At 40.5% G+C, this 14,964-nt stretch overlaps 1 protein-coding gene across 2 annotated transcripts in view; it reads right to left on the bottom strand.

The window, feature by feature from the left end:
• CHD6 (chromodomain helicase DNA binding protein 6) overlaps positions 1–14,964 on the bottom strand; it is a 208,879-nt gene that overhangs the window by 74,416 nt on the left and 119,499 nt on the right. For both annotated transcript variants that reach the window (XM_024742930.1, XM_024742931.1), the window contains 6 exons: positions 14,517–14,638; positions 12,802–13,045; positions 11,432–11,608; positions 10,615–10,758; positions 7,408–7,663; positions 6,408–6,618 (listed from right to left, as the gene is read on the bottom strand). In XM_024742930.1, coding sequence (XP_024598698.1) covers positions 6,408–6,618; positions 7,408–7,663; positions 10,615–10,758; positions 11,432–11,608; positions 12,802–13,045; positions 14,517–14,638 — 1,154 coding nt within the window. The remainder of the gene's footprint in view (positions 1–6,407; positions 6,619–7,407; positions 7,664–10,614; positions 10,759–11,431; positions 11,609–12,801; positions 13,046–14,516; positions 14,639–14,964) is intronic.

A 14,964-nucleotide genomic window follows, 5' to 3' on the forward strand; every position in this document is an offset into this window, starting at 1 on the left:
GAAAGCCTGCACACAGCAACGAAGATCCAATGCAGCCAAAAATAAATAAATAAATATATAAAAAAAGAAAAGAATAATTCTGAACAATTCTGAAGTTCATCTGTAATAATATATGAGCAAAGGAATAGAAATATTGATCAAAAGATAGAAAGGGGGCTTCCCTGGTGGCACAGCGGTTGAGAGTCTGCCTGCCGATGCAGGGGACATGGGTTCGTGCCCCAGTCTGGGAAGATCCCACGTGCTGCGGAGCAGCTGGGCCCGTGAGCCCAGAGCCTGTACTCCGCAACGGGAGAGGCCACAACAGTGAGAGGCCCGTGTACAGCAAAAAAAAAAAAGAATAGAAAGGTTACATACACACCCAGCAAACATCTCAATATATTTTATGCATACTGTCTTATATGAATGGGGGAAAAGATGGACTATTTAATAAACAAATAATCAAAAATATTTGGGAATAAATTAGATTAGACCCCCATTATATGTCCTCTACCAAAATTGTAGAAGGACTGAAGACTGAAATATAAAAAATAAAATAAATCAAAGAAGTCCAATTAAAATTATGAGTTATCATGTACATTTAATTCTTTTATCTCCTCAAATGTCTAGAAAAATGATAGGGAAAGGGATTTTTTAAAAAATGCATAATAATGCCTTCCCCCCAAAAAAACCTACAAACAGAACAGGAGAAAATTCTGGGACTTGGAAAGTAAACCAAGTGATAATTGATTTGAAGAAAGCAGAATCCCAGGTGAGAAATAACCTAATTCAATATGGCAGAATATCCAAAGGGATCAGGCATTGGTGGCACCAGGTATCCCTGAAAGTGGAGATACAGAAAGTCTAAAAACAAGGGAACTAACTGGTTGAATATCTGCTGAAGTATCTGTTAGCCTATCCATCACCCACCCCAGTGGTGAGAGGATAAAAAAGATCTATACCTCCCTCTACCTTAGGAGACACCACACAGTTAAAGGCAGAGGTACCATACTAAAAAAGGGAAGAGAAGCAGAGATCTTGAGACCTCCCTACCTCTCTCCACCCCTTCCCCACAGTCAGCTCCCAGTTCAATCAAGTTCCCACCCTCTGGGCAGGAGAGAGGAAGAAAAACATCCCAAAGCACTGACACTGGAGGCTCCCTGATGAAATGGTCCAGCTAGACGGACAGTGTTCACAGATGGAGAATAAGGTAGCCAACAAGCTGGCCCACATGCCCAGAGCTTCTAATCTCTGGATAGTGCCTACCATCTGGCAGCCAAAACCAGACATCTGAGGAAAGCATCTGACCTTTGAGGCTTTGCTTCTGGTGTGGAGGGGCAAGGTCTTAACACATCAATCCTCCAGTAAACAACAACCACAAAATCTGGGCAAAATACAAAAACAAAACAAATGAACAGAAAAACCTATCTGAGGGCACCAGAGGGTTAAGGAAAGCAGGCAGATTTTGGAGAGAAACAGGAAATTGTGGTTTTGGCCAGACAGAAGCCGGAGTTATGGCAAAGGTGCAGGGCAGCTGTAAATCTTGATGAGAAGCCACTATCTTTCTGACCAGAGGCAGCAAGAGAAGGAGTCTGGGGCAACCAGGACTGCCAGAGGGTGAGAAGGGGTTGCCAGAAAGTAAAGAGACAGAGATGGTGAACCCCACACACCAGGTATAAACTCTTTCTAAGTCTCTGGTGGACCTCTGACCCACACATGCTTGGGGCAGACTGAAAGTAGTCTAAGCTGAGATTGGAGCTGCTACCTACCAGAGACGCTGACAGCATTTGCATTTTGAGACTCACCTACTTAACTGCCGCCAAATAAAAACTATCAACATCATCATAGCAATATAACAGAATCCTGAATCTCCACAACACAATATTCACAATGTCCAGGGGAAACATGACCCATTCTTAAAGGGAAAGACAAGAGATATCAAACCTAAGATGTTTTAATTAACAGACAAGAACTTTAAAAGCAGCTCTTATAATTATGTTCAGTGAAGTAAAGAAATGTACATATAATGAATGAAAAGATAGGAAATTGCAGCAATGAAACAAAACATCACACTAAGAAACAAATAGAAATCTTAGAACTAAAATAGAATCTCTAAAATAAAGAAAGCAATGGATGGGCTTAATAAGCATGATGGAAATGACAGACAAAAGAGTCAGTGAACTTGAAGACAGACAAAACAAGAGAGAGAAAAAGGACTGAAAAAAAAAAAAACAAACAAACAGAACAGAGCCTATGGACCTGTGAGACAATATCTAAAGGTCAAACATACAGGTAATTGGAGTCACACAGCAACAAGAAAATAGGGCAAAAGGAAAAAAGAGAAATCAAAGAACTACTGACCTAAAGCTTTCCAAACTTGATGAAAGATCTACATTATAAATTTAAGAAGGTCAGTGAACTCTGCACAGGATGAATTTCACACATCAGTCAAACTGCTGCAAATCGAAAATTAAAAGAAAATCTTAGTCGTCAGGGTGAAACAATACATTATATACAGGGGAACAGCCACTTAAATGACTATAAAACTTCTCATCAGAAATCATGGGGATGAGAACACAATAGAGTAACTTCGAAGTGCTGAAAGGAGGGGGAAAAAAAGCTAACCCAGAATTCTACTATGGAAGACAGAGAAATAAAAAGAAAAATTTGACTTGAGAAAACAGACACTGTAGGAAGATTGTAAAAAATCTATCATCATTAATCTCAGAATGACAAAACACTGCACCTGTGTGATAACCAGCTGAGTGCTATAAAGACTGAAAAATTACAGAAGAAAACTAGGAAATTAAAAATATAATTACACAGTGAAAATCTAGGGATTAAAGTTGGAAGACAGAATAAAGGTATTCTACCAGAGGTACAGCAAAACATAATGAGATGGAAAGTAGAGAAAAGAGAAAATTAGGTGATCAGACCAGAAGGTCTGACATGACCAGAAGGTCTGACATGAATAACAGAGGAGTTTCACAAAGAGGAAACAAAACAGAAAGAAATAATGAAAGATAAAATACAAGAAAATCCCCCAGAACTGAAGGAACATAATTTCAAATGGGAAAGACCTACAAAGCATCCAGTTCAACAGACACCATACAAAACCCAGTTCATTGTCAGATTTCACAGGACTGGGACAAAGAGGGTATATCAAAGCTTCTAAACAGAAAAAACATGTCACATACACAGACCAGGAATTGGAAGGGCTGTGAACCTCTCAACAATCCTGGAAGCTAGAAGACAGTGAACTAACATCTTCAAAATTCTGTGGGAAAGTGATTTCTGACCTAGTACCTCAAACTCAACCAAACTACTGCTCAAGAATGAGAGTAAACTGAAAACATTCTGACAAAGTCTCAAATTCACTTATCATTCACCCTTTCTCAGAAGCTCCCAAAAGAGGTACATGGGATCCACCAACAAGATTTGACTCAAGAGGGAAGGAAAGAAACTTGTCAGTGTGATAAAGGAAGAGAGATCACAGATGGCAACTGTGCACTAGGCAGGAAGGGTAACTGCCCAGAGAGGAGAAGACAGAAGGTCCTGGGAGAGACGGCTCAGACACGAAACTGATGTGCTTGAACGTAACAAGAGGAGATGTAGACAACCAGAGTAAATTTTGGAGCTGAATTATAATAAGTATATTTAAAAATATGCACCGAATAAAAAATAATTTTTACCTTCAGGGAAAAATAAAAATTGTGCAAGAAAGAAACAGTAAACAGCATACTACATGGCTGAGCTATAACTCAGCATTTACATAAATCATAATAAACACTGAATATTAATTTAACCCAAAGTATTGCATGGCAGGTTGGGAAGATGACAGGACAGGAGTTGCACATGTGGTAATTACGAGGGGCAGTGAAAGAAGGGAAATATTCATCTTCTATAGGGAGAACAGATAACACTTAAAACGGAAAAAAAAAAAATTACAACTACTAACATTACTTAGAGATATAGCTATAAATACCAAAAGAAATAGCATAAGGAGTTTAAAGTAAATGCTTCAGGCGGGGGGAAACTGGGGGTATGTGGTGGTATCAGGAAATGCTATTTTTCATAGGTCTAATAGAATAATTTGGCTCTTTAAATTATGTGCATGTATAACTTTGAAGAAAATTTTAAAACTAAATCAAAAAGAGAAAAGTAATGATGATACTAAAGTCAGAAGACCCTGTTGGGTGCAGAGCTGGGGTAAAGAAGCCATAAGAGAGTGAAAAGAACATACTTCAGAATACTGCATAGTTGAGAGGTGGGGGAAGCCTTTTTAAGCATATTAATTTAAGCATAAATAAGTACTTAAGTTTATTTAAAGCTGTTTTAAGACTGAGAGATTTGACTATTATAAAATTCAAAACTTCTAAGAATAAAATAAACAAACAAAAACCCATAGCCATAAAGAAAAAGTCAAGAACAACACTGGGGAAGTATTTGCACCATATTCTTAAGTAAACAAGCCATTCTTATAAATTAATAAACAAAAAGGTAAAGAGTAACAAAAAAATGGAGAAAGAACATGAATAAAGCAATGCACAAAAAGAGAAATATAAACAGCTAATAAATATGAAACTGTCATTAATAATCAGAAATACAAATTAAAACAAGAGACCATAATTTTGGCTTACTGAATCAGCGAAGACTAAAATGCAAAAACAGTACTGATCAGAGTATGAAAAAAAAGTCATTCTCATACACCATTAAAAGACACAGTAAAGATGTCTTTCTAGAGGGTGTTTTGGAAATATGTATTAAATGCTTTTTAAAATATACATCATAATGTATTCTAAGGAAATAACTGGAAACGTTCACAATGAATGCAAAACGATATTCACAGAGTTCCTTAAAATGCTGAAAAACTGAAAACAACCTATAAGACAGAGTATCATGCAGATCATCAAAACTATGTTGTAGAAGAAGAATTAAAGAAAAAAGTTCATAATATGTTAAATAAAAAGGTGAGTTACAAAGCAGAATGTAAAATACGATCCCAATTCAAACAAATCAACAACAATAAATATATGTATGCACAAAGGAAAAAAAGACTAAAAAGATAAACACCCAAGTGTGAATGGAAACTTCGAGCAGGTGGTGGTATTATAACATGTCCCTATTTTCAAGAAAAACTGTAATTTTTAGACAATTTGAAAACAAAAATAACCAATAAATGATAAGGAAAAATAGCATATAAGGGAGCTAAATAAAGACATCTGAACTTAGCAAAAGTCTGTTCATTACACTATTACTCATTTTGGGGGATATTTAATAAAAACTGCAAATTAGTAGTTGCATACATTCTGAAAAGTGAGATAATATATTTACATAAGAAGCAAGTGTTCTGGTAATTCATATATAGTGAATTTATAAAATACGAAACTGCTTTCTAGTTTCGATATATTCTTCAAAGAAAAAAACAATGTAAGTCTCAAGAATTCCTAACCTAAAGATCTCCACTACAGGGCTCTGAGAAATTCTTTTATTGCCTAATCCGATTTTGGAGAATTATTTATGTAATATTAAATGTCAGCATAACCCATAGTTAAATTGGTCGTTTCCTTTAATATTTTTCTATAAATTACATGTCATAAGGACAAACAGACTCTTTAAGGAGCAGAACATTTAACACAACAGAGATTTGCTATGATGACTATATAAAAATAAGGATGTCCTTTAAACCTAGCAATGCCTTGGCTAATAGTTTCTAAGATCTGGAGAAGTCTTTATGATTAAGAGTAAATTTTAAAAATCCATTTGCCATTCGGATGATTGATGTATCCCAATGACTGGAAATGGAAGGCACAGTGTATAATGTAACAAATGTAGTACCCATATAGACTCCAAACAACCCACATAACACCCCAGGCTTTTCACCTGCATGAGTAATGGAACTTAGGTTCAAGGAATTACAGGAGTATGAACAAAAAAATACGTTGGGATGCCATAGTGAGTGTATCATAAAACTTTAGAGCGTTTGCTAAGACATAAAACACCCCCAAGTTCTTTTTCTGGCAGTTGTCAGCTTGTGCCCTCCTTTCAGCAACTTGATATAGTGACGCTGTCCAGGGTGTACTTTTCTCATCATTATTAAGGGAAAAAAACAACAACATTATTTTCTTAACCTTCTGTAATGCTAACTGAATTGTTTCTTCCAACTAAAGAGAATATAAATAAACATGTAAAATTTACTTTTTAAGCAAAGCAAGGGCTCCACATCATAGGCTAGGAAATTCACTCTAGACAGTTAAAACTGGTCATAACATTCTACTCTGAATTTTAGTCAATCTTTATGAGAAGATTTCTTATGTCTCTTTTTTAATGCTTTTTTCTTGTTAAAACATAATTTTTGAATGAATCAAAAAGACACCAAAGAAAAGGAACTGCTTGCAGTGCTTGATGCACAGCTTTGACACAAGGCTCACCTTCTCTGGATGAGATAATCTTCCAGGATGTCGAGACAGCGCACCATCTGGGAGAAGATGAGTACTTTGTGGCCGCCAGCAATCAGCTTAGGGAGCAGTTTATCAATCAGCACCAGCTTCCCTGCTGCCTGAATCATGGCCTGCAGCTGAAAGTCGGGGGCATCAGGGCTGTGGGTTTTCCGGAAGTCCTCCAGAATTTTCTCCTCTGCCCCTAAAAAAGAATGGAACAAAACTATTCTCTGAACAAACTATAAGAGTAATAGCTACCCTCTGCTTGACAGAGCCTAGAAAAAAATGAAATGAATCCTTAGGTCCCAAACCAACAGTCCAGTGAGGCAATGCTCTGTGTCCATCCCATGCCCTCAGCAGGGGGCTCTACAGGCAGCAGGGCTGTCCTGCAGAGAACATAGGTGCTCTGCTTTCCTCGGAAGTCTGACCAAGGAGAGGAAGGATCTGAAATACCAAGCTGACTTAGGCAAGTGAAGAAACCTTCAGAGAAAGCTGACAAAAAGACATACCTCTTGTACCATAAAAGCTTGGGATCAGTAAATCCAAGCCATATTTTGATTTAAAATTTTATAAAAAGTTTTATTGTAAAATAAAAAAAAAAAAACTTCCAACACGTTCTCTACTCAGCACAGTTAACTGTTAAATTACCTGCAGAGAGTTTTAATCTCATTGCACCATGATCATTTTTTCAATGAAGTAACACATCTCCTTGCACCAAAGTGGCAAGTGTAGACTAGACCGCAGGTACACAAAGGACAGCAGGCTGACAACTGATATCCACCTTCTGATGGGCAGAGAACTGGGAGAGGTAGGCTCAAAACAGGGCTCTGTACACTCACTGGCCAGACTGCTTAGGCAGACCCATCAACCTCTTTGAACCTCAGTTTAATACTCTGTAAAAAGGTCAGAATACACACCCTGGCATTCCATGGGAACTTGATAACATTAGACTGTTGGCGATCAAGATGCCTGCCCCATGTCCCCCACTCACCGTTGATCAGGTAGGGGTGGTTACAGCACTTCCTCAGCTCCATCATGGTGTTGATGAGATTGGGCATGTTGTGCTGATTGGCCCCCTTGGTCAGGAAGGAAAAGTTCTTCTCCAGGATGGCGCGGTAGTACTTCTTCTGGATATTGGTCAGCTCTACTTCGATGATCGTCTCTTGTTTGGGAGCAAGGTTCTTTTCCACGTCATCTTTCAGCCGCCGAAGCATCATTGGTTTGAGGATAGACTGCAGTTTCTTCACCTGTCCAGGAAAATGAGACCTGTTCACCTGCCCCAATCCCGACTCAATAACCGTTACTGGGGTATTCCAACATTCACTACAATCTCTTGAGCATCTAATCATAGTACTGTGGCAGCAGATTAAATGAAAGATCATGCCTGATCCCTGAACATGACGAGCTTATAATAGGACTGTAGGGAAAAAAGGGATCTGGTTTTAATTCCCAAGTAATTACTGGGAACCTATGTTGCAACCTTACAAGATACAAAGGGAGAAAGATACAAAGACAGGACCTCTTCTGGATGGAGAAAACAAACCTCTCTCTCTCACACGCACACTTGTGCAGCAATTACCTGAGGAATATTTTAAGCCACATTAGAAGGTACAAGTGATACTTTACAAAGGGAAGATGCTGAAAGAACAAAGTGAGAGGCAGACGGAATCTGGGGGTGGGCAACATGGATGAAGGTGGTCAAAACGTACAAACTTCCAGTTATAAAATAAATAAGTCCTGGGGATGTAACGTACAGCAAGGTGACTCTAGTTAGTAATACTATATTGTATATTTGAAAGTTGCTAAGAGAATAGACCTTAAGACCTCTCATCACTAGAAAAAAGAATTTACGTATGTATGGTGATGGATGTTAACTCGATTTATTGTGGTGATCACTTTATAATATATACTACATATACTGAATCATCATGCCATACATCCGAAACTAATATAATGTTGTTGTCATTTACATCAAATTAAAAAAAGAAAAGGAAGTAGAGGCAATCTGGAAATGGATTCCTCCTACATCTAAATAACGACAGCAGCAAACAAGTTTGGGGGTAGCAACATGTAGAGCATTAATGTGGTAAGGTGACACCTCCCACTCCATCACGCAAGCTGTCATCTCAGGGGCACTTTGAGCCTGATCATATGCTTTGCTATGATTTGTCTGTTCTTCTCCTAACGGTCCAGGCCTGGACAGCAGATCTGTGCGCACTCGACCGCACTGGCACGGGGACTTGCTCACTCTCCCAAGAAGAGGGCAGAGAAGGGATTCAAAGTCAAGGCACCTGAGTTCACCCTGAGCTAAAACATGATACCAATAAGATTAATCCTGGTGGGAAAATAAGAGAAAAGGCAAGTGCAAAAGATCAAGTTTCAAGTCATAAAGAGCTGTTCAAAAATTTCAGAAGGGGTAGATTCTGCAGAAATAAATTGTGGGCTGTACCAATGCTTCCCGATGAAATACAAAGTGATTTACAGAGAGTGATTTAGAAGAGTTACTTCCTGGAGCAGGTTTTAAACAATGATGAATATGCCTTACTTTTTAACCAGATATACAGACAGTTGGTGCCGTTTTTGTGGTTTGCTCCTAACTAACCCCAATCTTAAATCTAATCCATTTAATGAATGCTTTGTTTTAGCAATCATGGTACTTAGGAATGTAATCCCCCAAATGGATAAGGAATTACTATGTAAGAACCCAAAGAGGAGAGACACAGCTAGGTAATCGTTAAAGACAGGGACAAATGCCAATCTGCCACATGCTGGATTCAGCTTTTGCCCTTCACTTGGTTCATACCTTGAATCATTTAGAGTATACTACATGCCAGACACTGTGCTGGTCAATACAACAAACACAACTTTGCAGAAGATGTGGGCCTTGTCCTCAAGGAGGTCATTGTCTAGGAAGAAGAAAAAATGCATACCACAAAATAAGTGCAATGGGAGAAGAGGATGCATTTCTAATGGTCCAAAAATGGAGAGAGGGTTGGAGCTGGCTTTTGAAAGATCAATAGATACTGCAAATGTCGAGAAGTGGAATTAAGTTTGATTATTCACTGCTCTCAAAGTCTGACTTGCCACAGAAGTAGAAACAAACAGACTGGGACTACAGAGTGTACTCTTGATTTCTCTGTTAATGAAATTCCCAAACCTTCTCAGTTCCCAAATTCTCGGCCCCAACCCACTCTCACACCATTGCTAGATTAATTTAGCAGAACTAATTATTCCTGCAATCAAAGCCCTGCACTGCTTCTCTAATGCTTACCAAACCCTTCAACCTGTCTTTCAAGATCTTCCCACAATATATCGCTAAACTCCTCCGGCTTCATACTCCTCAATTCATCCATCCTGTTTCCAGCTCAACCCAGATGATTCCCAACTACTGAATAAATTCCATGGCTGATTATGATTATTTTTTTCCTACGCAAAGCAGTCATCATCTCTCTCTCTCTCTGCCTACTGAAAACTTACTCACCCTTAAAAGTCTATTCTCAAATTATACTTTCTCCATGAAGTCGTTCCTAATTTCCAAACAGATGTGACCTTTCTCGCCTTTAAAAGTCCTCAGCTCTATTAACTGTTCCTCTTGCGGCATTTAAACTTGTCTGCCTTATTTCTGCAATGTCCAGTTGAGATTTCTACCCATAGTAGACAGACTGGTTTGTTTTGAAACAGCTTTGAGTCTAATAAGCTAGACGCAGGACCAGATCTTTGAAAACAGGACATTTAGTTGATTTGGACAAAACTGGACTTGCCCACTACTCTAGTGTACACACCTGCCTTCTTTTCCTCACTACCTGTGTATTTTGTTGCACTCAAGAAAATAAGCCTGGAAACATGTTGCAGGTGATGGAGGAGGGATGAAGGATGAAGAAGGCAGAGGAGGAGGGAAGCAAGCCCCTGAGGCCAGAGCTATGAACAAAATCACTGAACTTACATATGAGATCAGTGAAGGCAGGAGGCCGGATATAAGGCATTTTAGATGTTGATTCATTTATCCTTTGGAGTAATAAGAACTGCTAATAATCAGTTTATCCTCTTCAACATAAACAAATGAAATAAAGGAGGCAATGCTCATTTTACGAGGGATGTGAGAACTTGCTAACCCCTGTCCCCATGGTGACTTGTTTTTGCCTTGATGGTGAAGGTCATTACCACATTGTCTCCTCAAATCCTTCAGGCTCCTATTTACCTGCTCCTCTGTTTTCAGATCTCCAAACTCCTCCAAGAAAGCAGTCTCTGAAGGAAACTGTGACGGCTCCAGGAAGTTGAGCAGACTGAAGAGCTCCTCCACCGAGTTCTGCAAGGGCGTCCCTGTGAGCAGTACCTTGTGTTCCTGCATGAATTCACAGCACGGGATGAACAGGGTCTGAACCACCGAAACAGCGGGTTTTGGTGAGAAAATGATGCCAGGGCATTCTGGGCTTTACTGGTGGCAATTCTGTTTTGCCAGATGATGATATTTCATCATCAATATAGGAAAGAGGCAGAGGTTGGTTATAACACATGTGACTCGACAGAATAAGTGTGACAACATCAATAAACAGATCAACCTTCCTTTCACATCCCTGAGCCCAGGAGCAATTTCACGTTAGTTAAAGCACCCATTCATTCATCCATTCATTCATTTGATATTATGGAGTGCCTGCCTGCCACAGACTGGGCACTGTGCCAAGGAGTAATGTTGAAGGCCATCACCTTTGGTACCAGATCATTCAGGGACCTGGAAACAAGCCAAAACACCTTACATTTCCAGGTCACAAATTTCATGGTATTTAAGATTTCCCTGGGTCCCTCTGGGAATCAGTCTGTGGCAAAGGCCAAATTGTTGACCCAGTTCGTAACAAAAACATTTTGCTTCCTGCACCATCAGAGCCATAGTGGGCAAAAAGAAAATCTAGGGTGAGCAGACTGTACACAAGTAAGCTGCATGCAGATGGCTAAAGAATGCTTCCTCTACTGTGAACAGAAGGGGCCTGTGTTTATGCAAAGAGCTTGCCAACTCTCACCAGGGCCATGAGCTTCAGGCCCTCCAGAAGTTTGCAGTTCCTATTCTTCAATCTGTGGGCTTCATCAATGATCACACAGCTCCAGTGAATCTTCTTCAGCTCTGGGCAGTCTGCCAGGATCATCTCAAACGTTGTAATGACGACATGGAACTTGAAGACTCCTGACAGCGGGTTTCCCTAAGGATGACAGAACCAAAGACAAAGCTTTACGCAGAGCCAGAGAATCCAGCTACTGGGTTACCAGCTGGGTTAGAGGAGGCAACACTATAAATGCTAGGACCCAGGTGAGAGCCAATAAGCGCTTCTTCCTCAGTTGAGAAGAGAGAGAATACGACAATGAACCAGCTATTTAGACAAGAGAGAGACCCCATTACATCAATGAAACAAAAGCAAGAGAGCACGTACCCTCACAAAAGTGAGACAGAGGAGCCATGCGGAAGGCCGAAAAGGAAGCTTTTTATTTATTTACTTGTCATGATAAGGAAAGCAGATGAGTGCTGATTCACACATTCCCAGCCAGAAACTGGTCTATGCATAGCTGGAATGCCCAAGGAAACCCTCTTTGCTACTTTTTAGGTAAAATTAATTTCACCTTGTAACTTGGGTTCTAGAACAGATTAGACATCATGATCCTGATTCACCCAGGACAAGTGCTACCAGGCAGGACACACCTTTGTCTTTCAGCCTGTCTTAGTGCTACCATCGCTTTAAAAAGCAGAGCTTCATCACGTTACAGCACGTCTTAAATTTCTTCTCAGTGTCTCCTCCTGCTGTCTGTGAAACCTCTGGGGTGAGCGCTGCCTTTCCTCTGAGTTCATTTAATTTTCACCTTATTTATAAAAACCAGTGCTCCGAACAAACATACAAGGATACTCAGCAAAGTGAGATGTTCAAAAACAAAAATGTCTTAAAAAATTCTACTGTGCCTTTAACCACTTGTTTTCTCTTCATCCTTCCACGTCAGATCTGTTAACCTTCTCTCTCTCTCCAAACTCCCTGGCTGAGAATCCTTCCTTTGTACACGAATTCCTCCGCTCACTTTCTTCACTGAGTACGTAACAACTCAGATAAAACCTTCTGCAGGTAAAAGCAACTTCGTGAGCCAACCAAGAAGCCAAGCTTTCCGTGTCCTAAAGAGACTCTGGTATATGTCAGAGTGGAAAGCATGCCCTCCAGTTCTGTGTTTTGTCACAAATTAAATTACCAGGAAGGAGTAAGAAGTCCACCGCAATAAACATGTGACTACAGAGTAAGCCAACAGTAACCCAATGCAGGGCATTAAACTCTGGAAGACAAGGGACGGAAAGGCTGTTTTGAACCATGACATCAGAAAGCTGTCCCCAGGTCTCTGTAACTGGTGGAGGGCTCACCTGTGCATCTCGGTACACCATCTCATACTGCTGAATCATCTGCCTGCTGATCTGGCTGCCGTGGTACACGATGGCATTCATCTCTGTCCACGTCCGGAACTCCCGCTCCCAGTTAGTGATGGTGGAGAGCGGGGCAATGATGAGGAAAGGGCCGTGGATTCCCCTGAGGAATATTTCTGAAAGGAATGTGATGGACTGGATGGTTTTCCCTAGGCCCATCTCATCTGCCAAAATGCAGTTTTTTCTGCAGAGTAAGAAACACAGATACTTCATCATCAATATAGGAAGGAGGCAGAGGTTGGTTATAAATAAAAAGATACTTCAGAAGCGTACCTTGACCTGTAAGGTCATCAGTGAAGGTTTTATCAGCATTTTCCAGAGATACAACGGAAGCAAGTTTCTATTATCATTGTTCACACCCTGCCTACTTCCAAAAAGGAACTATTGCAACTTGTGAGAAAATACGTGAAATAGGTCCATTTAAATATAAACTAAAAATACCAAAAATTAAAATAATACTGAAACAAGGAGAAAAAAAAAATGCCTAATCTAAGCCAGTTTCTCTACCTGACAAACTTCATGGAAGCCAAGGCAAAAACAGAAACATAAGTTGCATGATTCTCATTGTCTATTACTTGCGTTATCAAAGGACAAACTTTTAACCCACATACTAAGTTCCGTATCAAGAGTTAAAAACGTTGGTCTCTTGTGGTGATCCAGAATCATGGACTGCACACAGCTATGACCCTGGAAGAGTGTGACCCCTGTCCGGTCTTGCTCCTGACTGTACAGGTGGGCAACCCCAGACCTGGAGTGTCTGAGTGAGCTGTGCCCTGACTCACACTGTGAACAGGTAGCAGAGACAAGGCTAGAACACAGGTCTCCAGAGTCTCAGCTTGGTGTGTTGTTCTACTACATATTGTCTTTAAAAATCAACACCAGGGGTACACTCTAGAATGTTAAGAAAATCCCAACTCATCTTTCCCGAATTCCATCTGTTTCATTTAGATTCTGATAGGAACTAAAGCACAGAGTTGAAAACTGAGTATTACAAGTCTAGGCCACCCATGGCTCATAAACAAGTAGCAGAGTCAGGGCTAGAATCCAGATCCATTCCCCTTTAGAGCCAACTTTTGCTGAAGACTGGGAGATAAAAAACAGTTTTTTTTTTTTTTTTTTTGCGGTACGCGGGCCTCTCACTGCTGTGGCCTCTCCAGTCGCGGAGCACAGGCTCCGGACGCGCAGGCCCAGCGGCCATGGCTCACGGGCCCTGCCGCTCCACGCCATGCGGGATCTTCCCGGACCGGGGCACAAACCCGTGTCCCCTGCATCGGCAGGCGGACTCCCAACCACTGCGCCACCAAGGAAGCCCTAAAAAACAGTTTTAAAGGATCTTTTGGGTTTTGTTTCATCGAGGTTGGGCCCAACATTTTGGTTAGACTGGCAAAGAAAAAAAAAAGGACAAAGTCAGTGATGTCTAAAGATCACTCCTCTTGGTTGGAGAAACCAAACCAAACCAAACCAAATCTGACATAAAAAATAAAGTCCTGGTATGCCTGATGTGCAAAGATCACCACTAAACCAGTGACTCCGACGCACTCCCTTGCCGCTCTGCTATTGCTACTCCACGCGGGCTAAGCCCACAATCTCCTTCCAGGCACAAACATCTGGTAGAAACATCATCCCTGAAGACAGGACCGGTTCTGGTTCCGCACCTGTTATACCAGTTAAAAAGAAGCCAGTTCATCCCCTCCAGCTGGTACTCCCGGAGCTGGTTACTGTTCTTATACTCTCGAGACTTCTCAAGTTTCTGCCAGGAGTCTGAGGCAGGTCGCTCCTAGGGAAGGAGAGCAGAGAGCACAAGACACAGAGAATGATGCTTCAGGAGCAAAATGTGCAGAGGGACACAGGGCAGTGATGGGGAAGGTGGTAAATCTCAAACGTTGTCCTACAGCTGGCTGCAAACTGCAGCTACTATCTTCTGACTAATGAGCCAGTCCTGTATTTTCTAGATTTCAGCAGATTAAACTAAGAACACCTCTATAAAATTTGCAAGCAATTAATGAAGAAGAGAAACAGACCCACCTAAAATCTTGATAAGTATTATATTGCATTATTGAGACTCTCAGAAATCACTCCCACTTACATTGTAATTTCCCTACA

This window comes from Neophocaena asiaeorientalis, unplaced genomic scaffold, assembly GCF_003031525.2.
Source record: "Neophocaena asiaeorientalis asiaeorientalis breed wild unplaced genomic scaffold, Neophocaena_asiaeorientalis_V1.1 scaffold82, whole genome shotgun sequence".
Classification (NCBI taxonomy): domain Eukaryota; kingdom Metazoa; phylum Chordata; class Mammalia; order Artiodactyla; family Phocoenidae; genus Neophocaena; species Neophocaena asiaeorientalis.